This window comes from Apodemus sylvaticus, chromosome X, assembly GCF_947179515.1.
Source record: "Apodemus sylvaticus chromosome X, mApoSyl1.1, whole genome shotgun sequence".
NCBI lineage: Eukaryota > Metazoa > Chordata > Mammalia > Rodentia > Muridae > Apodemus > Apodemus sylvaticus.
In genome coordinates this window covers 1,328,434-1,352,949 of record NC_067495.1, presented here as the reverse complement: position 1 = coordinate 1,352,949, position 24,516 = coordinate 1,328,434, and the positions used below count along the sequence as shown (strand labels likewise).

Below are 24,516 nucleotides of genomic sequence, written 5' to 3'. Positions count from 1 at the left end.
GGCTGATGCCCACCACGTGCACCAGGCATTAGCGGGACAGGACTACTACTCCCAGCATGCATCGCGCATTGGGGTCGTACCACAATCTGCAGGGGATATATGACCGTGAAACGGGTGCCAGAGGCGACGAAGTAGGGAGAAGCGCCCCTCTATTCAGGCATCTGTGGTACACCCCAGACCCGGCCCTCTAAGGCCCCCGCGCTTCCGAGCTCCGCGCAAACTCTGGTTCTTTTTGCACGACCGAGGTGGTTTGCTCTTCCGTTGCCCTGTGGCTTCGGCTTGTCTCCAGAAGGAAGGCGAGGCTTCCGCCCAGCACTGGGGGTGAGCGGGAGCACATTGCCCCCAAGCCTCTGAACAGCATTGGGAAGAGGGTGCTTCCCTAATTCCAACTTCAGGGATCCCTAATGGGCTTGTTTGGAGGTTGTGGGGCCCGGGTGGCATTCAGTGGGTGTCTACTTTTGAGGAGACCCTCAGGAAGCGGTGCTTGGGGACTCGGGTGGCATTTGGGAGTCTGTTTTATGAGGTAGTTCTTAGACGCAGATTTATGCTCCTTGGAAGCAGGGCTTAGGAGGAGCTTGAGGGAGGCTCGGGTCTGTATATGAGTACTCTGTTGGTGGGAAGAATTTTCGGGCTCTTCAAGAGGAGAGAAGTTTGAAGTTACTGAAGTCAAGGCGGGAGTTGGGGAGGGCTTGTACTGGGACCGGGCCGGGTGACAGTTGGGAATGTTCAGCACCGACGTGGCACTGTAGAGGTATGAGTGGCCTTTGTGACCTCTGAGTAGGTGATGAGGTCTGTGCCGCTGATTTACCGTGGGCTGTGAAACGCGGACACTTCAGGGGCCCAGACGCTGGGAGACGAGCCTCTAAACCGAGGTCAGGAAAGAGTGTGCCAGGTTCTTCCGAGCGGACACGTAGGGCTGCCGGGCCACCGAGCGGTCCTTGGCTACTGCTTTATTCATTTGTGAGGGGTGGGGCTATGGTGTGAACCCTCTTTCGCACCTGGTCCACTAGAAGTGTCAGCTTATGAATTGCTCTCTAGGGGGCGGATCAGCGTGCGGAAGGGGCGTGTTGACGGGGTATCCCGAAGTCAAGTCTGCCTCACAAAGTAGAGTTTATTGATAACCCATACAATAATCCGTGAAGGTGAGTAGCGGCCCGGAGGGGGTTTTTTAAAGGCTTTTCTACGGGTGCTATGCATAATGTATGAGGGGCGTGTCCTTTACAGTTTCTTCTTCGGGATCGGCAGTTAGCTTTCCCTCACAGGTTCCAGCATTTAAACCTGGCATCTATCAGAGATGATGCCGCTGGTATTGGTCATGCTTTGTCTCAGTAATTCTAGATTACTAACCCCAGACTCTGGATTGAAGTCCCATCTTTGGCAAGTCTTTTCTGGAGCCCAAAGGTGGGTATACAGGATGATAATAATTTACACCAGTTTACTTTTATTAATCCATTTTATCTTCACAACTTCTCAAAAGTAGGTTTCATCCTACTTCATAGATGAGGAATCTGAGATACAGGGCAGGTAAGTAATTTGTCCTAAAGTCGAACAGTGAATGGCTGAACTAGGATTCAAATCTGATCTGTTGGGTTTCAGAGTTGGATAATGCTCTCCACCCCCAAGCCAATTTAACTGTGCTATTACTGGTTTGGGCCCCATGACTCTTCTCTCCAACTTTCTCTCTCGCCATCACCCCTCCTCCTCCCCCTCCCCTCTCCTCCCTCCTCCTCCCCATCCACTGTCCTCCCCTCCCCTCCTCCTCCCCCTCCCCTGTCCTCCCCTCCCTCCTCCTCCCCTCCCCTGCCTCCCCTCCCTCCTCCTCCCCCTCCCCTGTCTTCTCCTCCCTCCTCCTCCCCCTCCCCTGTCCTCCCCTCCCTCCTCCTCCCCCTCCCCTGTCCTCCCCTCCCTCCTCCTCCCCCTCCCCTGTCCTCCCCTCCCTCCTCCTCCCCCTCCCCTGTCCTCCCCTCCCTCCTCCTCCCCCTCCCCTGTCCTCCCCTCCCTCCTCCTCCCCCTCCCCTGTCCTCCCCTCCCTCCTCCTTCCCCTCCCCTGTCCTCCCCTCCCTCCTCCTTCCCCTCCCCTCCCTCCTCCTTCCCCTCCCCTCCCTCCTCCTCCCCTCCTCTGTCCTCCCCTCCCTCCTCCTCCCCTCCTCTGTCCTCCCCTCCCTCCTCCTCCCCTCCTCTGTCCTCTCCTCCCTCCTCCTCCCCTCCCTCCTCCTCCCCCTCCACTGTCCTCCCCTCCCTCCTCCCCCTCCACTGTCCTCCCCTCCCTCCTCCTCCCTTCCTCCGTCCTCCCCTCCCTCCCCTGTCTCCCCTGTCTCCCCTCCCTCCTCCTCCCCCTCCCTTCCCTCTTCCTTCCCTCCCCCTCCCCTTTCCTCCCCCTCCCCTCCCTTCTCCTCCCCCTCCCCCTCCCCCTCCCCCTTCTCCCCCCTCCTTCCCCTCTCCCCTCCCCTCTTCTTCTCCACCCCTCCGCTTCTCCTCTTTTGTTTCTCTCTCTTTTCCTCCTCTCCTTCAACCTCCAGTCTGTCACTATGTTTCCCCGAGGCTTGGGGAGAATTAGGGATCTGCCTGCCTCAGTCTGCCAAGTACTGTTTGAAGTTAAAAGGAGGGGCTGGAGAGATGGCTCAGTGGTTAAGAGCACTGACTGCTCTTCCAGAGGTCCTGAATTCAAATCCCAGCAACCACATGGTGGCTCACAACCATCTGTAATGAGATCCGATGCTCTCTTCTGGTGTGTGTCTGAAGACAGCTACAGTGTACTCACATATAATATATAAATACATCTTTAAAAAAATCTAATTGAAATTAAAAGGAGTAATTTTAGCTAATTGTGTGTCTCCAACTGAGGCAGGAGGATCTGGAATAGGGGTATTTGAAACTAGCATGGTCTCAAACCACTCTTTCTCTCTCTTCCTCTTCTTTCCCTCTCCCTCTTCTTTGTTTTGTTTTGTTTTCGAGACAGGGTTTCTCTGTATAGCCCTGGCTGTCCTGGAACTCACTCTGTAGACCAGGCTGGTCTCGAACTCAGAAATCCACCTGCCTCTGCCTCCCAAGTGCTGGGATTACAGGCGTGCGCCACCACCGCCCGGTTTCTCTCTCCCTTTTCTTGCTGTTTTTCTTCCCTCTCTGGGTGTGTGCTTGTCTCTTTCTCCAGGGTCTGTTTTCCCCCAGATTTGCCAGGTATTAGTGATCCTTGTGCGGTAGCCTGCCAAGTCCCTTGGAATTATAAGAGCTGTGCTAGCACACCTCAACAAAACCCCATCTTTTAAAATAGTGTTGCTACTGCTCAGGATAATTCTCTGGTATTATGTGCCAGGCACTATTCGAAACCCTTTCTACATAAATATGTAAATACTCAATCACAAGGTAAGTTCTTCTTAATCCTCATTTTCTGATCTGGAAACATTCAAGTTGATACTTTCTGTAGTGGCTGGATATATGCTCAAACGTAAGTAATTTTGAATTAATGCAAAGATACCTACATATTACCTTTAGTTACATATATTTGAAAACTGTAACAGGGCCTTGTGCCAGCACTGCTGAGACCCTTTCTGTACTCATTCTCATACACATTTCATCAGTGGATTTTTTGAGGTGGGGATTGGTGTGGCTTTTTTGTTTGTTTGTTTTTTATGATACTATGAATCAAATCCAGGGTGTTGGGTAAGTGCTTTATCCATAGTCTACATCTCCAACGGAGGTGGATTGGTTTCTTTACTATCGTTGCCTATCGAAGGCATGTAGTGAGTTTATATTTAGCTGTATTTATCTTAGACAAGATAAGCCCCTAAGTGGTCACGGATGACGAGCCTGGACTGTGCTCACTCAGGCTTTGCAGGGTTATCCTTTATGATCAGTGCGTTGACTATTGTCTCATAAATTTCCACTTGCTGGGCGGGGCCACTTTGGGTGGGAGGCTGCCCGTCAAGCCTCATGAATAATTCATGAACTGGATGAGATTGGTCTTTTTTTTTTTTTTTTTTGAGACAGGGTTTCCTATTAACCAGGCTTGCCTCTAACTAACGAGCCTCCTGCTTCCACCTTCTAGTGCAGAGACTAAGGGCCTGTGGCACCGTGCGCATAAGGGCAGCTTGGGTGCAACCTTTCTTTTGGTGGCCCTCCCCCAACACCCCCAAGACAAGGTGGCTTCTGTGTGGCTTCTGATTGTCCTGGAACTCCCTCTGTAGACCGACCTCAAACTCAGAGATCCTCCTGCTTCTGCCCTCTGGGTCTGGGGATTAAAGTTGTACACCACCACACCCGATAGATAGGCGCAACCTTTCTTGACCTGTTTTCCAGTTGAGCTAGTGCTGCAGCTCCGGCAGGTTCATTCAGTATTTAGGAGGCAGAGGAGTCCGTTTTTCCTGCAGTAGCCCTGTTTCTTGCTTACTGGATATTAGATGGAGCAATAAGGCAGGCCTGCCTCCTTTGTTCCAGCCCACTGAGTGTCGTGCATTATTCATGAACAAGATATAGCTTTGCTCTCCTTGATTCCCAGCAACTGCAAGATCATTCATTATTCATGAGCATGGGGTGTGGTTGTGCTTTTTTACCATCTCCTTTCTGGTTCCCTAGACTTAGTAAACCCATCACCTTGCTTCGTGATTCACGATCGGGAAGAGTGGCCCTGAGGTCCCTCGTTGATTTCTTTGACAGCTTAGCTGCAGTAATTCTCTATTCATATTTCATCGGGCATGGCCTCTTGCTCTACCTGTTTTTCTAGTTACTGCCTCCAGAGCCACTTGGGGGAGCTGTTCTCCTTCCAATTAAAGAAGTCCCAAACTGGGCAGGGAAAATACATGATTCATGAGTGGGCGCGGTCCCCTTGCATCCGGGTTTCTGGGGGTGGGGCTCAGGGTTTTGTTCCGGCCTTGGGCTCTGCCGCCGCCATCTTGTGTCTGCTGCTGGGGTGAAGGAGGGTGGCAGGGAAGACCACAACCACAGCGGTCGGGGGAGGAGAAGGCGACAGTGATCCTAGCTGGCCCAGGCGGCAGGAGGAGGAGGAAAAAGAGGAGGGTGGCGGCCGAGCTTGATTTCGGCTCCTTGAGGAGTTGGCGGCGGCGCGACCCGGGGAACCGGCATTGGTAATAGCTTTTCTCTGCACCTGGCTCGAAGCGCAAGGGCTCTGGGAGGTATGGGAGGGTCCCTGCTGGCTCTCTGCCAGCCCGAGGTCTGAGTGCACTGCGGTGCCCTGGGTATTAGGAATCACTAGACAAGCGGATGTGGGGGTGTGCAAATCCTGGGGTGGGGTAGATCATTTCTGTCTGGGACCACCCATATTCCCCTGGGCTCCGAAATCTGACCTTGACATCAGACCCCTATCAGCTTCTGGAGACTTCTGGCTCGGCACTATAACCAGATATCTTGATCCGATCCCGAGCCTTGCATTTCCTATCAGAACTCCACACAGTCTCTCGCATAAAGACACCGGAATTCGGCGTCGCTGCTCATGAAAGCCGTCCATACTTGTGTGCTATTTGAAGACCTGCCCTGAAATCTCCCTTGAGACTCTTCCTAGCCCTTCAGTATTTGCTTTCCTGGTTTAAGAGGGGCCAGACTTCAGGGAAGGTCCGCGTGGCCTTCATTTCCGAAAGAAGAGCCTTGTCTAGCATTTTCATCCAGAATCTCCCCCTCCCCCAGGATACTATCAGTCCTCAGAGCTGCCATCTGGATTAAGCCGGTTGTAAAGCTCTCTGCCTGGCCTTTCCGCGGGAAACCCATTCCTACATTTAAGGTCTCCCATTACCACTTTGACATGGCATCCTCCATCGTGGACACCTGACATTCTTATTCTTTTCAGCATCGGCCTCTAGAGACTCTCCCTGCTTTTTTTTAGGGACTCCCTCCCCCCTTTTTCATGCTCTCATTGTTCCTAAAGCATTGTCGTCTTCGCCATCGGCCATCCTTAACCTCCAATCTATTTCCTTTAGTCTCATGGGACTAGACACCAGGGAGGACCTGTTTGGACATAATTCTCCTTTAGTGATCCCCTGCCGCCATCTACTCTTTCAGAATCTTGATTTGTAGCCCCATCAGCCAACTGCTCTCATCCTAGACCCGATTTTTGCCTTCAAGGGCCGACCAGCATTCTTGCTTCTCTTTTTCTAGATCCCTTAATCTAACAACAGGCCTCAGAATCTGCCCTCATCCGTTTTAAAGGTTCCTAGTATCACCATTCAGAGACTCTCAGCATTTGCCTTTGACTTCACTGAACCTCTATCACTGTCAGATACCCCTTTCCCCAACAGGCCAATTTATCTTCCATGGGAGTAGAAAAACCTCAGTATCTATTTACTGTGGAGTCACAGAATTCATTAGAGAAACCTAACCCCATTTGGAGATCTAGCCAGTATTTGCTTGGTAACCTATTATCCCATGATTACAGAGGTTTACTGTGTGGCTTTAGCTGGTCTCAAAAGAGACCAGCTTGCCTCTGCCTCTCTAGTGCTGGGAACAAAGGTGTACACCACCATGCTTAGCTCTTAGTAACCTTTTTAAGGTTTAAACTGCCTGAAATTCTTCCCTTTTTCACCCTATCAGCAGCTCTGGTACCTGTTTAGATCCACACAAGGCCTTTGTTGCTCCATTAGAAATCCCTCTCCAAGAGTGTGCCCTTAGAGACCTCTCCTTGCCTCTTAGCACTTAATCAATCGCACAGCTTCTTGGCACTCAGTGACAGCATCAAAGACATTTTTCTGTACATTCCCATTATTTTTAGTGAAGGGTTTCTATCACTAGAATCTAAGACTGTCAGCCCCCAGCATCCTCCTGCAGTAGTTTCAGGGCGTGTATTCTCCCACCTCTTTCTAGAGACCCAGATTTAAGTCTTTCTTAGTACTTCTGTCCAATACCCCCACCATTTATAAGGCCTCCTAAAGGTCTCGTTTGGGTCTCTTTTATTATTTCCTTCACAGCTCCTTCATGCCTTTCTCATACTCCTCAAGACTTCTCATTTAAAACCTAGAAAGCTTGACAAGTCTTAGCACCCTCCCCTCTACAGTATCTTTCCTACCTCAATCAGCTGGCTCTGCTTCCTAATCCTACCCCAGGTTCCCCTGCTCAGCCTTTCTCTGCTTTGAGAATAGAATATTCTCAGGCTTCAGTCATCAGTTTGGAGACCCCAGGTAAGTTTGAAATGCTTTAATTTCAGCTTTGCCAAGTAAGTTTGCCAAGAATGTATTTAGAAAATACATTCTCTTTACTTGAGCTTAGCCACAAGGCCAAGAGTCATGGAAGATCTGTTCTTTTTTTTTTTTTTTTTGGATTTGGTTTTTTCAAGACAGGGTTTCTCTGTGTAGCCCTGGCTGTCCTGGAACTCACTCTGTAGACCAGGCTGGCCTTGAACTCAGAAATTCGTCTGCCTCTGCCTCCCAGAGTGCTGGGATTACAGGCGTGTGCCACCAACGCCCAGCAATTTTGTTTGTTTGTTTGTTTTGTATTTTGTTTTTTTGGGTTTATTTTTGGATGGGAGTAGGGGAATCTTTAGCTCTTGCCCCAGGGTCTCTGCCCCAGATTCTTCCTGCTTGCCTTGATTAAGGGGCTCTCCAAACCTGGCAATTGAAATCTCCCTTTTTATATTTTTTGAAATAGTCTCACTGTACAGTTCAGGCTGATCTCTAACTTAAGAGTCCTCCTGCCTCTGCTCCTAAATGTAGTTGAACCAGGGGCACACCTTTAACCCCAGCACTTGGGAGGCAGAGGCAGGTGGATTCTGAGTTCGAGGTCAGCCTGATCTACATAGTGAGTTCCAGAACAACACACCTTTAATCCTAGCACTTGGGAGGCTGAGGCAGGCAGATTCTGAGTTCAAGGCCAGCCTGGTCTACAGAGTGAGTTCCAGAACAACACACCTTTAATCTCAGCACTTGGGAGGCTGGGGCAGGCAGATTCTGAGTTCAAGGCCAGCCTGGTCTACAGAGTGAGTTCCAGGACAGCCAGGGCTACACAGAGAAACCCTGTCTCGGAGAAAAAAAAAAACAAAACAAAACCAAAAAAGAAAAAAAAAGTGTTGTAGTTGTGGGCCTGTACTGCCACACCTGGCTTCGAAGTCCAATTTTGAACAGTGATCCCAATCCTGCCAACTTAGACCCTTGCTGCCAGCACTGGGTGGAGGGGGAGAGGTAAAGGTCTGATAAAGAGCTGTCTGGCTCTGGATCTTGTCTGATGTAGGGAGCAGAGAAAGAATATGCCGGGTAGAACAAACCAAAAAATGGCAAGGGAAAGGAGATAACTAAGTAATGGAGGTCCCTGTGGGTGTCTTGAGAGGAACCTCTGCCCTCAAGTTCTTGAGTTTTGGCCACAGATGGCCTCTTTAGCCTCATCATGAGGTCAGCTCCTTTTCTCCCAGCTTTTGGAGAAAATGGGCTTAGAAGAAATAAGATCTCCATGCCAAGTCACTGCCAGAAAATGCAAAATAGGAATTACCTTTGACTCCTACGTAAGTTCTCAGTTCTCTTCCTACCCAGGTTGGATCTAAGCATTCCCAGCAACTGCACAGGCAGACTTTGACCCTAAGCAGGCTCCTACTTCCCCTCTTCTCTCTTTCTTTACCTCCCATCTCTGGGCTGGACCCAGAGTCAAATTCTGACACTACTCATCTAGGAAAACCATACAAACTAGACAAATAACATGAGGCCAGGACAAGTGAGAGAAGTTCTCCAAGCTTTCGCTTTCTATTTCTGGTAAGAAAGTAAGTAGGCTTATATAGTTCACAGCCATTGTTGGCTTTAGACAAAGCCCTTTACTCTTGTGACTGATGGGGTAGATAGTAGAGAGCGCTTGTCATTGTGTTCATATTAGAATGTGACAGTGCCAAGATGGAATCTTAGGTATGTTGGTAGTCTTAACGGTCAGAAAAGGTTTCATTGTAAGAACAGTTATGTGAACAGAAAACTCAGGGTCTATGCAAAGGCTTGTGCTTTGAAGAGCCACTGGGCCTACAAAGTGATTCTAGGTCCTATCTTCTATTTATAAGCATGTGAATCCATCACCATTAGAGTTTACTTCAATAGCAGGCTGTATCTCCTCCCCTCTGGATCTAGTTTGTCACTTGACCATATGAGCTCAGGTTTTCTCATTTGTTCAACGGGGATCTTAGGGCCCTGCCTTGCAGGATCAGGAGAATTGAGAGCATGAAATTTTCGCTCTGAAAAGTAGCTTGAACTTCAGAGTCATTGGATCTGGTCTGATCCCAGTTCAACCACTCTGAGCGGGAACTTTGGTCAAGTCACCAAACATCCCTGAATGAAGTTTTTCCTCCCATGCCAGCTGGGGTAAATAGTAGTTCAATTCCCACAGGGTTTCCCTGAGGGCAGACAGCGACAAGGCTAGTAAAGTGCTTAGCGTGGCCTCTGACACAGAGAAAACTAGTAAATGCTCTTTTGTCATCACTGCCAAGCTGCTGAGGGGACTTCATGAAGAGACTTTAAGTGTGTATTTTCTCTCTTCATGCAGCCTGTTTTAATGGCCTGGGTTATTGTCTGTTCCTAGAATTGGGAGAAGGGTTTGGGCATTGTAAGGCTCTGCCCTGCCCTGCCCTCCTGGGCCCGTGGTCTGTGTCTTTTCTCATCTCAGCAACTCATAGAGCTATATCATCACCCATTTTGCAAAGTGAGGGAGCAGCTCTACATGATACCTATCAGGGACAAGATTTGAAACCTGAGTATTTCCTGAGTGCACGTCTGTCCTCCCGTCTCCCCAGAATGGTCTTCCTTTTCCTCCATTGCATTGGCACCTTTCCCTTATGCTGGGCTAGGGAAAGACAAAGTGACTTAGCAGTCAGCTGTGGGGATTTGCAAGCCAAACCACCTTGGTTCAAATCTTGAGTCTGACAGTAGAGTGATCCTGGACAAACCACTTCATCTGTCTGTACTAGTTTCTTTCCCAATAAAGATTTCTTAATACTTAAATCTTCTCCCAGTATTACCAGTAATAAGCAGAAAAATAGTTTAAAGCCAATCAAGGCTACATGGTGAGACCCTGTATTTAAAACAAACAAACCAGAAAAATATCCCCATGTACTGTGGGCTTACCTGCAGCCTGTCCTTCTCCCCTAGATGTCCAGCTCGCCGCTGTCCAAGAAACGTCGCGTGTCCGGGCCTGATCCAAAGCCGGGTTCTAACTGCTCCTCTGCACAGTCCGTGCTGTCCGAAGTGTCCTCAGTGCCAACCAACGTGAGTATCTTCTCCCTGGAGACTGGCAGGTATGGTGGTAGGAAAGGGAGTCTTTCTTATTACTCTCCATTTGCCCACACCCCACACCCCAGTCATGCATGTTGTTTTGAACCAATTCTTGCTCTCTGGCTCCAGGGGATGGCGAAGAACGGCAGTGAAGCAGACATAGATGAGAGTCTTTACTCCCGGCAGCTGTAAGTCCGGCTGATGTCTGCCTGGGGTGGGAAGGGGCACGGAAAGAACTGGATGGGGTGGGCTGGACCATGACCTGGACTACCCTCTAACTTGACAGGTACGTTTTGGGCCATGAGGCAATGAAAATGCTCCAGACATCCAGCGTCCTTGTCTCAGGCTTGCGGGGCTTGGGTGTAGAAATTGCTAAGAACATCATCCTTGGTGGGGTCAAGGCTGTTACCCTGCATGACCAAGGCACTACTCAGTGGGCTGATCTGTCCTCCCAGGTATCTCTTCCTAATATCCTCCGCCACCCCCCAACCCCCCTGCCACTAATCTGTGCCCCAGCCTTACCCTCCTGATCACCTGTTTCTTACAGTTTTACCTCCGGGAGGAGGACATTGGTAAAAATCGAGCGGAGGTGTCCCAGCCCCGACTTGCTGAACTCAACAGCTATGTACCTGTCACTGCCTACACTGGGCCTCTTGTCGAGGACTTCCTTAGCGGCTTCCAGGTACTTGGTGACTGCTCAGCCTCCTGCTTGATTTTCATAGAAAGAACTCAAGTCTTTTTTTTATTTTCGGTATGATTCACTATTTAATTGGCATCAAGCATGCGTGAGAGCAGAGAAGATCTTGCAGACAGGATGAGACCTCAGGCCTGCCTTTGGGGATAACATGGAGACAATGTCCTGCTATGAGTATCTAGCCCTCGCAGTGTAACTTTAGGCAGGTCACTTAGCTTTACTTACTCTTTCCATTTTCAGAATAGGAGTGGCAGCAGTAGCTACTTCATGGGGTCCCTATGAGGATTAAGCATGGAGAATAGCAGCTGAGACGTGGGGCATTTACTAGTTAAAAGCCTAGGCTGTGGGAGCTGAAAGTCTGCCTCCGGCTAAGGTCCCCAAGGTCCAAGGTACTATAGCAACGACACTCAGATATAGTAGTAGGGGCTCTTCCTGGTGGACAGAGATGGGTGTTCCTGGAGAAGGTAGAGTGAGCAGTTTCAAAAATTGTGGTGGCCTGGACCCCATCTTGAGAACCCAACAGGTAGGTATTATGAGAGTGAGCTCAGACTTTGGCTTGAAACCCTTTCACCCTGCCGGTGTCTCCCAGGGCATGGCACGCTTGTAGGCAATTAGCAAACAAATGAGTCAGCTGTTCTGCAGGCTGTGCTCAGTCTCTTTCTACCTTCTCCAGCATACCTGAAGCTTTCGTTTTCTCTGCTGTGTTTCCTCTGGCTGAATCTGATCCCCAGAAGGTCTTTGAGAGAGAGGCCTGGAGGACCAGGAGGATAACTGTCTGCATCTCCCACCACTCTCAGCTATTATTCTTCCTTCTCCCCTGCCTCCTAGTTCTGGCCTCCTGACCTGAGCTGTTTCTCCGCAGGTGGTGGTCCTTACCAACAGCCCCCTGGAAGAGCAGCTGCGAGTGGGTGAGTTCTGTCATAGCCGAGGCATCAAGCTAGTCGTGGCAGATACAAGAGGCCTATTTGGGTGAGTAGTACCACTTGTGTATGCCTTTCCCCACAACCTTTCCTAGGCCAAGACCCTCACCCCTCTTCTATAACCCACGTTTTATATTGTGTGTGTTCACCTCTCCTTGTGTGGCATTAGTGCTACTGTATCCCTGCGGCAGTGTGCCAAGTTTGCTCAGCACACATCCAGTGCACCTTGAAAGATGCCTTGGGCCTTGTGTGGGCCTCAGGCATCAGTCCTCTTGCCACTCTCTACAGGCAACTTTTCTGTGATTTTGGAGAGGAAATGGTCCTCACAGATTCCAATGGGGAGCAGCCACTCAGCGCTATGGTTTCAATGGTCACCAAGGTAAGGAAATTAGCCCCAGGGGTCTTGGCAGACAGATAGGCAATGCCAGCCCCTCTCTGTACTCTTGTACTAAGACTTGCTTCTGAGACTCACTCCTTTTTAACCAGGACAACCCCGGTGTGGTTACCTGCCTTGATGAGGCCCGGCATGGCTTTGAGACTGGTGACTTCGTCTCATTCTCAGAAGTACAGGGCATGGTCCAACTCAATGGATGTCAGCCCATAGAGATCAAAGTGCTGGGTGAGCTGGGGCCATGGGGTATCATAGGGGAACTGGCTAGGAGATTTGAAAGAGAGGAGTCCCTGGGTTCAGAGTGATGGGATCCATATCCTGAGTGCCGAAGTGGATCAGAGAATCTAGGATCCCACCAGAGCCAATGGACAGGGGAAGCAGGGCCAGCTGTTTGATTGTTAATAGGAGAATGGGCCCTAGGATCTGTGTTGAGGAGAAGGAACTTCTTTTGTTTTGAATAGGGCAGATCAAAAGATCTGACCATGTCTAAACTGATTTGGGAAAAAGCAGCCTATCAGTGTAGACCTAGGACCAGGGACATGCGAATCTCATGGCATCGGAACTAGGTCTGAAGCAGAGAGGAGATAGCTTCTGATCCCCAGTGAGGACTGTGGTTGAAAGGGTATTCGGTACCTACATTGAATCAGGCATAGGTTTTTTTCCCCTTGTTTCTTCTTGAGTTTTGTAAACTCTAAGGAGGGCATGGAAGACTGACAACCTCCCTATCTACTCTAGGTCCTTATACCTTTAGCATCTGTGACACTTCCGACTTCTCTGACTACATCCGTGGAGGCATCGTCAGTCAGGTCAAAGTACCTAAAAAGATTAGCTTTGTGAGTATTGGGGGCGAGTATTAGTATTTGTGAGTTCATGGCGGGTGGTTCTGGGACAGTGGTTCTCAACCTTCTAATGCTGTGACCCTTGTATTGTGGTGACCCCAACCATAAAACTATTTTCATTGCTACTGTTATAAAATGTAATGTAAATATTTTGCCAGAGGGGTGTAACTTATACAGTTCCAAATTCTCTGTTTATTCCTTCTCTTCTATGGTGCTTTCCTGCAGAAATCCTTGCCAGCATCACTGGTAGAGCCTAACTTTGTGATGACTGACTTTGCCAAGTATTCTCGTCCTGCCCAACTGCACATTGGTTTCCAAGCTCTGCATCAGTTCTGTGCTCAGCACAACCAACCACCTCGACCACGAAATGAGGTATGTAGTTGGGTCAGCAGCCAGTCAGGATAGAAATCCTTGGAGCTAAAGGCCCAACCCTACCTGTGCTTGTCAAATGTCCGTCCCTTGAGAGTAGCTTGAGAAACCCGTACGTGTTTCCTTTGCCCTGCCAGGAAGATGCAGCAGAGCTGGTGGCCCTAGCTCAGGCTGTGAACATTCGGGCCCCGCCTGCAGTGCACCAGGACAGCTTGGATGAAGACCTTATTCGGAAGCTAGCTTATGTTGCTGCTGGGGACCTGGCACCCATAAATGCTTTCATTGGGGGCCTTGCTGCCCAGGAAGTCATGAAGGTCAGTGGGATTTTGTCTTGCCTCTATTACTTGCTATCCAAATGTGGGAGGGCCTGATTAACACTGGCCACTTGCTCTTTCCTTCTCCTTCCCTAGGCCTGCTCTGGAAAGTTTATGCCTATCATGCAGTGGCTGTACTTTGATGCTCTTGAATGTCTCCCAGAGGACAAAGAGGCTCTGACAGAGGAGAAGTGCCTCCCAGTATGTGAACGGGCTGGAGGGAAGGCAATATTGGGGGTGTTTCTCGGGAAGCTTCTCTCTGACCCTCCTCACTTCCTATTCCTCAGCGCCAGAACCGTTATGATGGACAGGTAGCTGTGTTTGGGTCAGACCTTCAGGAGAGGCTGAGCAAGCAGAAGTACTTCCTGGTGAGTGGTCTCATTGGACGCCAACCATGTTCACCTCCCTTGGTCTCTGGCCACCCCTTCTGGGGTTCTCTTCTGCATAGAAGAGGGAGGGAGAGTCTTATTTCTTTATAAAGGGGAGAGTCTTATTTCTTTAACCTGTTACCTCTTGGTGTCATCTTCAGACTATGAAAGGTCTTTTCTACAGCCTGGGACTTGGGCATGTGGCATGAGACCTTTTTTGCTCTGTCATTGCATCCAGCAGGTGTGAGGAACTGTGGGTGGCTTTGTATCCACTTGACCCTGACTTGCCTCTGTCTCTTCTTGGCTGTTTCTTAGGTGGGTGCCGGGGCCATTGGCTGTGAATTGCTCAAGAACTTTGCCATGATTGGGCTAGGTTGTGGAGAGGGTGGAGAGGTTGTGGTCACAGACATGGACACCATTGAGAAATCAAATCTGAACCGACAGTTTCTCTTCCGGCCCTGGGATGTCACGGTGAGATGGCTGGGAGTAGGGGATGGGTCTCTAAAATCTCATTTTCTGGTCCTTTTCTTATCCAGAGTGTTTCTAGTAGAGATACACTTCCTTTGGCCCTTCTTACCCTCTATTTCTGTCATTTATTCAGCAAACATTAAGTAGCCCTACCCTGAATAAGTTATTTTCATCTTTTTTCTGAACAACTATCAAGTCTCTTTCTTTCTTTCTTTTTTTCTTTCTTTCTTTCTCCCTCCCTTCTTTCCTTCCTTCCTTCCTTCCTCTCTTTTTTAGGACTCATAGTTGAATTTAGAGATATCTAGCATGCTGCAGAAAAAGAACACAGCACAATCAACAAAGGAAGGATGAAATCAGTAACAAGGATCTTTTTAAGTTATCTCCCAGGGGGATTGCAGAAGGTGTATTTCCTCAGTAACGAATAGCAATACTCCTGAAAAGTTTCTAGCCAGGGAAGGCTGTTCATTTGTACCTAGGGCTTTTACTGGGATTTGGTTGTGTATCAGAATTTCTGAATCTAGAGGGAAAGGTATGCTTAACATAAACTACACTGTTCACACAAACAGTTCAAGCACACTGAGCCATTATTATTAGGGGGGATGGTGATGGGGACTTTTCCTAAAATCTAAGTTCCTAGACTCCACGTCCTCCATCCAAGGACCACTTTTAGAAATAGGCCTTCTACCCAGGCGGTGGTGATGCACACCTTTAATCCCAGCACTTGGGAGGCAGAGGCAGGCAGATTTCTGAGTTCGAGGCCAGCCTGGTCTACAGAGTGAGTTCCAGGACAGCCAGGGCTACACAGAGAAACCCTGTCTTGAAAAAACCAAAAAAAAAAAAAAACTAAAAAGGAAAAAAAAAAAAAAAGAATAGGCCTTCTGAAGGATGATGTTGTACATAGCCAGGTGACTCTTCAGTTTGAAACCAAGGTACCATATGAGGCTTTTTATAAGGCCATATCATTGTTACCTGTCCAATATTCCTATTCATTAAGTTATTCACTGAATAGTAATTTTAGGAGTTACCGGTGTAGATACTTGAGATATAATAAAGAATAAAATAAGGCAGGACACTGTTCATACTCTCTTCTCAGTGCCTGAGAGGCGGGTGGATCTCTGAGTTCAAGGACAGGGTGGGCCACAAAGTGAGTTTGAGGACAGCCAGGTCTACACAGGAAACCCTGTCTCAAAAAATAAAACCTAAATAAAGTTTCTAGCGGAGGAAGGTAAATAATAAAGGACAGATATATTATTGATACAATATAGATAAAGCTAGGCTCACCCATGAACTCAGGAGGCAGAGGCAGGCAGAGTTTGAGGCCAATCTGGTCTACATAGTAATTTCCTGACAGAGCTACATAGAAATTGTCTCAAAACAACAAAGAAACAATACTGATACAATGTAACAAGATACAGAGTCAATGTTGACACTTGGTAAAGGGTAAAGGAGCAAGTTGCACTTGCAGGGGGTTACTTTGTGGATTTCATTGATCATTAAGGAAGGTTTTGTTTCCACTCGGAGAGGTCCTGGAAACCAATTCACTTTACCCTAAGGGAGGATAAGAGCTAGGGAAAGGTTCTAAGCAGAGGAGGGATGTGACTTGACTGTGCTTTCATAACACTTAGGTTTATTTATTGTTGAACCATCTGGTTATGTTTGGGGAAATCTATTCTAACTTGCAATGCTGCTCTCTGAAAGAATAGTAGGTATCATGTCAACAAAAAACCAGGTGGCTGGCTAGGCTAGTCCATTGTCTATAATACATACTTGTCTTCTGCTTTTTCTTCCATTTCATTGCCACCATCTTTTCCATCTCAGCCCTGGCCTTGTGGCATTACATTAGAATATTCTGCTAAGCCAGGGCCGTCTGAACTCAGGGCCTGGTTCTTCTAGCATTAGATGAGTGTTCAGGGGGACAGCTCTCTGTGTGATGTTGAGTGAATACACCCATGTTCTACCCTCAACTGCATCTCCTGATTTCACAGAAATTAAAGTCTGACACAGCCGCTGCAGCTGTGCGCCAGATGAATCCTTACATCCAGGTGACAAGCCACCAGAACCGTGTAGGTCCTGACACGGAGCGCATCTATGATGATGACTTTTTCCAAAACTTGGATGGTGTGGCCAACGCCCTGGACAATGTAGATGCCCGTAAGTTTTGAAAGCTGGTAAAGAAAGCAAGGGCAAAAGAGTGAACGTCTGGGTTTTCCTGTTCTTTCCCAGTATGCCTTTGCTTGTCTCAAGGCTGTCCATCCTTGTTCCCACCCCCATCATACAGGTATGTATATGGATCGCCGATGTGTGTACTATCGGAAGCCACTGCTAGAGTCTGGCACACTGGGCACGAAGGGCAACGTGCAGGTGGTGATCCCCTTTCTGACAGAATCGTACAGCTCTAGCCAGGATCCACCAGAGAAATCCATCCCCATCTGCACCCTGAAAAATTTTCCCAATGCCATCGAACACACTCTGCAGGTGAGTGGTGCTCAGAGAAGAGGAAAGTGGGCAGACCGTGCTTACCAGTCCCTTGGCTTCCTGGTCTTCACAGGCCTAAGCATAAAATACGCTTTCTTCTAGCACCATTCTTTCCACCTGGCAGTTAGCATTTCTGAAAAGACTTAGTCTTCTTGTGATTCCTCCTTTTGAGTATTTTTTCCAATATGTAGACAGGTAAAAATGTCTTGGCTCATCAGTAGTTGAGAGGCTAAGTCAAGAGGACTGCTCTGAGGTCAAGGCCATTTGGACCACAAAACAAGACCTTAAGCTGAGGAAAACAAAACAAAGAATGGTGAAGGTTGAAATATCCCTCACATAAGTTTAACAGTGATTTGCCATGTTTTCTTAGATTGACATGCTAGGTATGGGGGCAGGTACCTTTAATCTTAGTACTGAAGTAGCAGAGGCAGCTGGATTTTTGACTTCTACTCATTAGATGTCAGTAAAACCATATATAACAGCTTAGAGATAGCTCCGCAGTTAGGAGTAATGGCTGCTCTTCCAGAAGACCTGAGATTGCGAGCACCCACCTGGCCATTTACAATGAACCTATAGCTTCAAGGGATCTGATGCCCTGCATGGGTACTACATGCATGTGATACACTAACATACATGCAGAACACCCATACACAGAATTTCTAAATTGGGGCCGAAGAGATGGCTTGTTGTTTATTCTCCAGATGACCAGGTTCATTTTCAACACCTATGTGGCAGTTCACAGCTGTCTATAATTGCAGTCCCAAGGGATCCAATGCCTTTTTTTCTCCCCTCTGGGGGCACCTACACACACAGCGTGCATATAAAAATCTTTTTTTGTTGTTTTTTTTTTTTTCGTTTTCGAATCAGGGTTTCTCTGTGTAGCCCTGGCTGTCCCGGAACTCACTCTGTAGCCCAGACTGGCCTCGAACTCAAAAATCTGCCTGCCTCTGCCTCCCAAGTGCTGGGATTACGGGCGTGCGCACCACAGGAGGCTTTTTTTTTTTTTTAATCTTTTAAAAAAAATAACCAATACCACACTTTTATGGCTTCCCACTTGTTGTGTAGCTGAGGTTGACCTTGAACTGATCCTTCTGCCTCCATTTCCCAAGTCCTGGGATGTGCCACCATGCATGCCTCCAAAGCACTATATTCATGCTAAATAAAATAGGTCTTTCCCTCTCTTCTAGTTATTTGTCTCTAGCACATGATATTTAGGTTTCCTGGTCTATTGTGCAAAATGAATTTAATGCTAGTCTGTCACAGTGATATTCTATATATGATATATATGTGGAACAGTGCTGCATATCATGAAGCTAAAATGTTATGAAGTTTAACCACATCTATGTGATAAGCACCTAGGCCACAAGAATAGCTGTAGTGCTATCAGAAGAAATCTGAGTACAGTGCTGGAGTCCAACACATTCAGGATAGATAGGAATAGAGGGGTATGAAAAGACCAATCTCTCAGACACTCCATCTGACACCGCAGTTCCAAAGTGGCTGTGCTAATTTGTGTGCCCACCAATCTCACTGGGGCATGTGTATGTAGCCTTGAACTTATTTGTGTCTTAACATTCTTCCTCACTGGGCTGTTTAACTGGCACCATTATAAGTATGCATAGAGAAGAGGATAGAGCCAATATCTTATTTCCTGAGAAGTTCCTAGAGACTTAGATAGGATTTATTATTGGATTGGATCTATTTTTGTTTGATTGCTTGTTTGTATTTTGGTACTAACCTAGGGTTTAGGCAAACACTTCTACCATTTTTTTTTTTGTTGAGTCAGGGGTGCAATTGTATCCAGCATTGAACTTGTAGCAATCCTGTTTTGAAGTTGAAAAATACACTTAGCCAATATATATTTTTTTATCAAGGCATAGTACACATGTATGGGTCTCAGTACATTTTTCTCCGTGTGTACATTGGGATAGTTATTTCCTAGGCTAAGTTCATGAGGGAGTGGGAAAGGTTGGGAGCTCCTGCTTTCCCAAAGTAGCTGGGTATTTCCTACTTGCATTATCCATAATGACTTTCACAAGCCTGTGGAAGCTTATTTTGTCCATTATTCCATAAAATCTGTTTGCTCTGCCTGCAGTGGGCCCGCGATGAATTTGAAGGCCTTTTCAAGCAGCCAGCAGAAAATGTTAATCAGTACCTCACGTGAGTAACTTTGGTACCCCACCCTCCTGCCTGCCCACAGACGCATTCTCTGCTTTCTTCAGCTGTCATCCTCAATGCTAGGTGCACAGAGGACGCTAAATGTTTAGTTCTCATGCTGTTGGGGGATCGAGATGAGGAGCTTTCCATGGAGAAGGTGGGGTTGCCCTGGAGCCTAGTTCAATGGCTGCTATATAATCCTGCCCCTCGGTCCCTCTACTCCCTAACAGAGACTCCAAATTTGTGGAGCGAACCTTGCGGCTGGCTGGTACTCAGCCATTGGAGGTGCTGGAGGCTGTGCAGCGCAGCCTGGTGCTGCAACGACCACAGACTTGGGGCGACTGTGTGACCTGGGCCTGCCACCACTGGCACACCCAGTACTGTAACAACATCCGGCAACTGCTGCACAACTTTCCTCCTGATCAGGTAACGTGTTTGTTAAGTAGCTTCACCCAGTTACTAATCCAGATGTGCCTGGGGTCAGAGGCAAAAGATGTCAGAAAAATGACCTTTTCTTTTGTCCCTCATTCCTTGAGGCAAGAGAACTGGTTCTCTTGCTGATCCTCTTCATTGTGCTGTAGGCTGTGTCTGACCTGATTTTTATCAGGGTTGTAGTGAACCTCGAGGCAACTTGAAAGCAAGGGAGTCAGCATTTATTCAAATCCCAATTTTCTCTAAACTTGGGCAAGTCATTTCTCTGTACTTTTCTTTAGCTTGAAGGAGGAACAGTTTGGTATGTTTCACGGGGCCTTCTGTGAGGATTCATGGGTATTGATTAATACTAAGTACATACCTGGGGATCCAGTCTAGACTAGCAAGTGAAGCAAGTAACTAAGAATTGATTGTTTTCTCAGCTAGGACCTTGCAGTATAAGTCTTAGAAGATGGACTCCAGCTCTCTTTGGGACCCAGCCAAGGGCAGTGAGTTGGGGTGCATCTAGGATTATCAGAGATCTTACTCCTGAAACTCTCTTTGTTTTAGCTCACCAGCTCAGGGGCCCCTTTCTGGTCTGGACCCAAACGCTGTCCACACCCACTTACTTTTGATGTTAACAATGTAAGTCTTATTGGGTTTTCCTGGGGTCAGACACAGAGAGGAGGGGTGGGTGGGAAGGAGGTGGTGGCTTCCCGGCCAAGGGCGGAGTGTTAACCCTACCACGGCCTGCCTTCCCTAGACACTGCATCTGGATTATGTGATGGCTGCTGCCAACCTCTTTGCCCAGACCTATGGGTTGACTGGCTCCCAAGACCGAGCTGCTGTGGCCTCACTCCTGCAGTCAGTGCAAGTCCCAGAGTTCACCCCCAAGTCTGGTGTCAAGATCCATGTTTCTGACCAGGAGTTGCAGAGCGCCAATGCCTCTGTTGGTGAGGGTGTTTGGCCATTTGGTCAGAAGTCACTGCGCCTATCTGTCCCTAGCTTCATTAGTTGTCTTCTAATAGCTCCATGACTTTACCTTCCTTTGTACCTCCCTCCCCCTGAAATGAAGACAGACTGTTGGGGGCTCAGTCCCTCCTTCCCTCCCTCCCTCCCTTTCTCCCAGGTAAACAAACTTTGTTCTTCTTGCTTGGTGCCTATTTGCCTTGATTTTATTCTTTTCTCTGCTTCTCAGTCTGTTCATCTAGGGGCAATGATCTCCAGCAGGAGTCTCCTTTGATCACATTTTATCTTGTTCCAGATGTCCCATGTTTTCCCATCCATCCATCTCTCCCACCCTGATTCTCTGTATATGTGCTTACCCTAATGCTGTCCATCATAATTTTGTCCCCCTGCCTTCCCTTTTGGATATCTGAATGTGTCTGTAGCTCTGTAACCCCCCCTGTATTGGCCTCCTCTCTTCCCCATCCCCATGTTTTTTCTGCAATACCTGCCTTTTCATATTCCTCTCTGTATATTTCCTTTAGTCTTTTCTTCCACCTCCTCCACAGGTTCCCTCTAAATTTCTTCTGGCACATTTCCTTCTTCCTATCTCATCCTCCATCTTGTGTTGTTTCATATCTTCTCTATCTCCCCCGACCCTTCCTGTATATTCATGCTTATATACTTCCCTATATCCCCACCATGTCTTCTGTGTCTCATTACCTCCCGAAGACTGACTGACACCCCATCCGTCTGGTCACTTTACTTTCTCTTAAGGCTTTGCTCCTAGTGTCTCTGCAGATCTTGATAGCCTTTACTCCTGCCTTTTCAGGCTCGCTCTCTGTTCTGCTCTGCCTTTCTCCCTTTGACCCTTGATTCTAGGATATCTCTCCAAAATCTTATCTGAATAACCCCTTGCCATACCCTAAGGCTTTCCACGCCACTGTTTGCATCTAAAGGGATTTTTCTTTTTTTTCAGATGACAGCCGTCTTGAGGAGCTCAAAGCCACATTGCCCAGCCCAGACAAGTTGCCCGGATTTAAGATGTACCCCATTGATTTTGAGAAGGTGCTTGGAAGGGGCCCTGGATAGGACAGTTGGGGTGAGCTAAGCATAGATGGGGCTATAAGGATTGGGGATCTAGGACTATGGAGCCAGTCCCTGTCCAAGCCTTCACAGTGGTCAAATCATGGACTGCCACATAGCTTCGAATGCCACTTAGCTTTACTTCTGATCTGGGACAGGCCCGCAGGTAATTGGCATTGGAGGATACTTATATCCCAAGAGTCCAGAAAAACTTCTCATCTGATCTACTTCTCTTATTTAGGATGATGACAGCAATTTCCACATGGATTTCATTGTGGCTGCATCCAACCTTCGGGCTGAAAACTATGATATTTCCCCGGCAGACCGGCACAAGGTCAGCAGACTTTAAGCCTGATGTTCTATCCACTCTCGGTCTTGTTCCTTATATCCCATCCTCTTCTGTAGACTTCCAGTCTCTTATAAATTATGCCATCTTCCTTGGTCTATTTGTCAGAGCAAGCTGATTGCAGGGAAGATCATCCCAGCCATTGCCACAACCACAGCTGCCGTGGTCGGTCTTGTCTGTTTGGAACTCTACAAGGTTGTTCAGGGGCACCAACAACTGGATTCTTACAAGAATGGTTTCCTGAACTTGGCCCTGCCCTTCTTCGGGTTTTCTGAACCTCTCGCTGCACCTCGTCACCAGGTAGATGCCCACACACAAGATGGACCTGAAATAAAGTGTATCTCAATAGAACAAGAGTACTAAGGAAATAACAGTCAGTGGATCAGAGTGATTGAGAAGATAGTCGGTAGAAGATGAGAATAGGGTTCTCCCTGTGGCATAGGAGCTGTCATGGTAAAGATTCAGTATTTACTCAGAGTGACATGGGTTTGAACCAAAAAGGTTGTGATGGGACTTAACTGGGTCTGCATGCATCGGGGAAGGGAGGGCGGCGACTTCTGGAGTTGCCCACATCCTCTTCTCTTTGTTATTGCAGTACTATAATCAGGAGTGGACATTGTGGGATCGCTTTGAAGTACAAGGGCTACAGCCTAATGGTGAGGAGATGACCCTCAAGCAGTTCCTTGACTACTTTAAGGTAAGGTTCTTTCACCATCTTCCCCCACCTGGAGGACAAGATGTATAAGTAACGTTTTGGCCTTCCCACCATCCTAACACTACTGTTTCCCTCTCCTGCCTTCTAGACAGAGCACAAATTAGAGATCACCATGCTGTCCCAGGGCGTGTCCATGCTCTATTCTTTCTTCATGCCAGCTGCTAAGCTCAAGGAACGGTTGGATCAGCCGTGAGTAGGCCATTGCCAGGCAGGCTGGGAAAGGCCTGTTGGGTGGGGAGCATCAGATTTTGAAGCTCTTCCATTCCTCCCCATCACCTCTCCCACCCTCCCTCCCTCTCTTCCCCTCCCTCCCTCTATTGCTTTGTCTCCCTGGTCCTCTTCCCTAACCCTCACCCCTTTCCCTAGGATGACAGAGATTGTGAGCCGAGTGTCAAAGAGAAAGCTGGGCCGCCACGTGCGGGCACTGGTGCTTGAGCTGTGCTGCAACGATGAAAGTGGCGAGGACGTCGAGGTCCCTTATGTCCGATATACTATTCGCTGATCTCCGTGCATTCCCCTAAGCCCCAGTCCTCCCTCCCCAGATCCTTTCCAATCCTGGTTTCCATTTGGCCTCAGGCAGTGGTCCATGTAGCCAAGCCTGGTCTTCCCTTATTATCCAGAAACCTCGAGACCCTCTCACCCCTGCTTTGTACCTTGTTTGGAACCTAAATCCCAATAAAAACATAATAACCCAGATATAGCCATCCTGGCTGTCTCCAGGGAAGGAAGGAGTATCTCTGGAGTTCTCTGGTTCAAATACCCCAATGGGCTACAATAGCTATATGCTTTCTAGGCAGAGAAAAATGGGAGTTGATATCTCTTACCTACTCTGCATAACAAACATGAGGTACCAATGAAGTTATGCAAACCAGTACTTGGGTCCATATGATTTAAGTGACTTGAACTGGGTTCAAACTCTGTCTTCTCCATGATCACTAGCTGCCTCCATCCACTATGAAGAACACACTTAACAGTGATCAGGCTGCAAGGGCTAAGTTAGTATGTTTGGGCATTCTCCCTTGGGCAGATCCTTTCCCCAATTTGAAGCAGCAGTCTGGGCCATCCTTTGGTCTTTTGAGACAGTCTCTCTGGGTAGCCCTAGCTGTCCTGGTATTCACTCTACACCAGGCTGGTCTCAAATTCACAGAGATCTGCCTGCCTCTGCTTCCCAAGTGCTGGGACTAAAGACATGTGCCACCACTGCCAGGTCTGAACTGACCTTTACAGTCATAGTTCCCAGTAGCACCGGGATTGCCTGTATAGTTATTTCAAGTTCATGCTGAGGGGCCCTGAACAACCAGTCTGAGGAACACCAATGTCCTGATGCATACTTCAGTTTTTACAGACATGCTTGACTAAGGATATTTGAGAAGAAAATATTCTTTTCTGCTTCAGTTTGTCCATATATCCCCCTAGGAGGTACCTGGACCTCCTACCTTCCAGAGAAGAGCTGGCTCTGGGGCCAAGTAGTAACTGCCTAGTGCAGGTAGTAGCAGGAAGCTTAGCAGCAGCTCTGTCAACCCCACAGCAGCTGTGCTCCACCCTTGGTTTAGCTGAGTACTGAACAGCTGGAAACACCAACCTGCTTGGCCATCATGGGTGTTTTTCCTTCATTGATTTCTGTCTCCAACATAGCCGGAAACCAGTTTCTCTGTCTTATTTAAGAGCATGATCCTTCTCCACTTCAGTGAAATAGTTCACCCTGTCCCCAAACTTGGCCTAGTTCCCATTACAGCCTGTCCCCACATCTACCTCCCAAGCCATCTCCTGGCCCTAGGCACTGTGTATGCTCTGGCCTACCTCTGCCTATGCTTTTTTTCCCTTGGCCTGGTCTGTTGGAATC

General features: G+C 48.1%; 1 protein-coding gene across 3 annotated transcripts; it reads left to right on the top strand.

The window, feature by feature from the left end:
• Positions 1-230: 230 nt before the first annotated feature.
• Positions 231-23,369, top strand: Uba1 (ubiquitin like modifier activating enzyme 1). Of its 3 annotated transcripts, XM_052170596.1 has the most exons (27): positions 236-321; positions 1,039-1,142; positions 10,053-10,169; positions 10,305-10,363; positions 10,462-10,630; positions 10,723-10,857; positions 11,732-11,838; positions 12,078-12,168; positions 12,276-12,408; positions 12,916-13,013; positions 13,245-13,391; positions 13,526-13,702; positions 13,799-13,903; positions 13,990-14,070; positions 14,386-14,541; positions 16,524-16,689; positions 16,817-17,013; positions 19,109-19,173; positions 19,401-19,596; positions 20,152-20,226; positions 20,345-20,534; positions 21,506-21,594; positions 21,854-21,946; positions 22,067-22,258; positions 22,554-22,655; positions 22,762-22,862; positions 23,040-23,369. In XM_052170596.1, the coding sequence occupies exons 3-27, from the start codon at positions 10,053-10,055 to the stop codon at positions 23,173-23,175; spliced, it is 3,177 nt and encodes a 1,058-aa protein (XP_052026556.1). In that variant the 5' UTR covers positions 236-321; positions 1,039-1,142; the 3' UTR covers positions 23,176-23,369. The 3 variants fall into 3 exon arrangements, with proteins under 3 accessions (XP_052026557.1, XP_052026556.1, XP_052026555.1); XM_052170597.1 differs by lacking the exon at positions 1,039-1,142 and having other exon boundaries at positions 231-321; XM_052170595.1 differs by lacking the exons at positions 236-321; positions 1,039-1,142 and adding an exon at positions 4,869-5,081.
• The last annotated feature ends 1,147 nt before the right edge of the window (positions 23,370-24,516 follow it).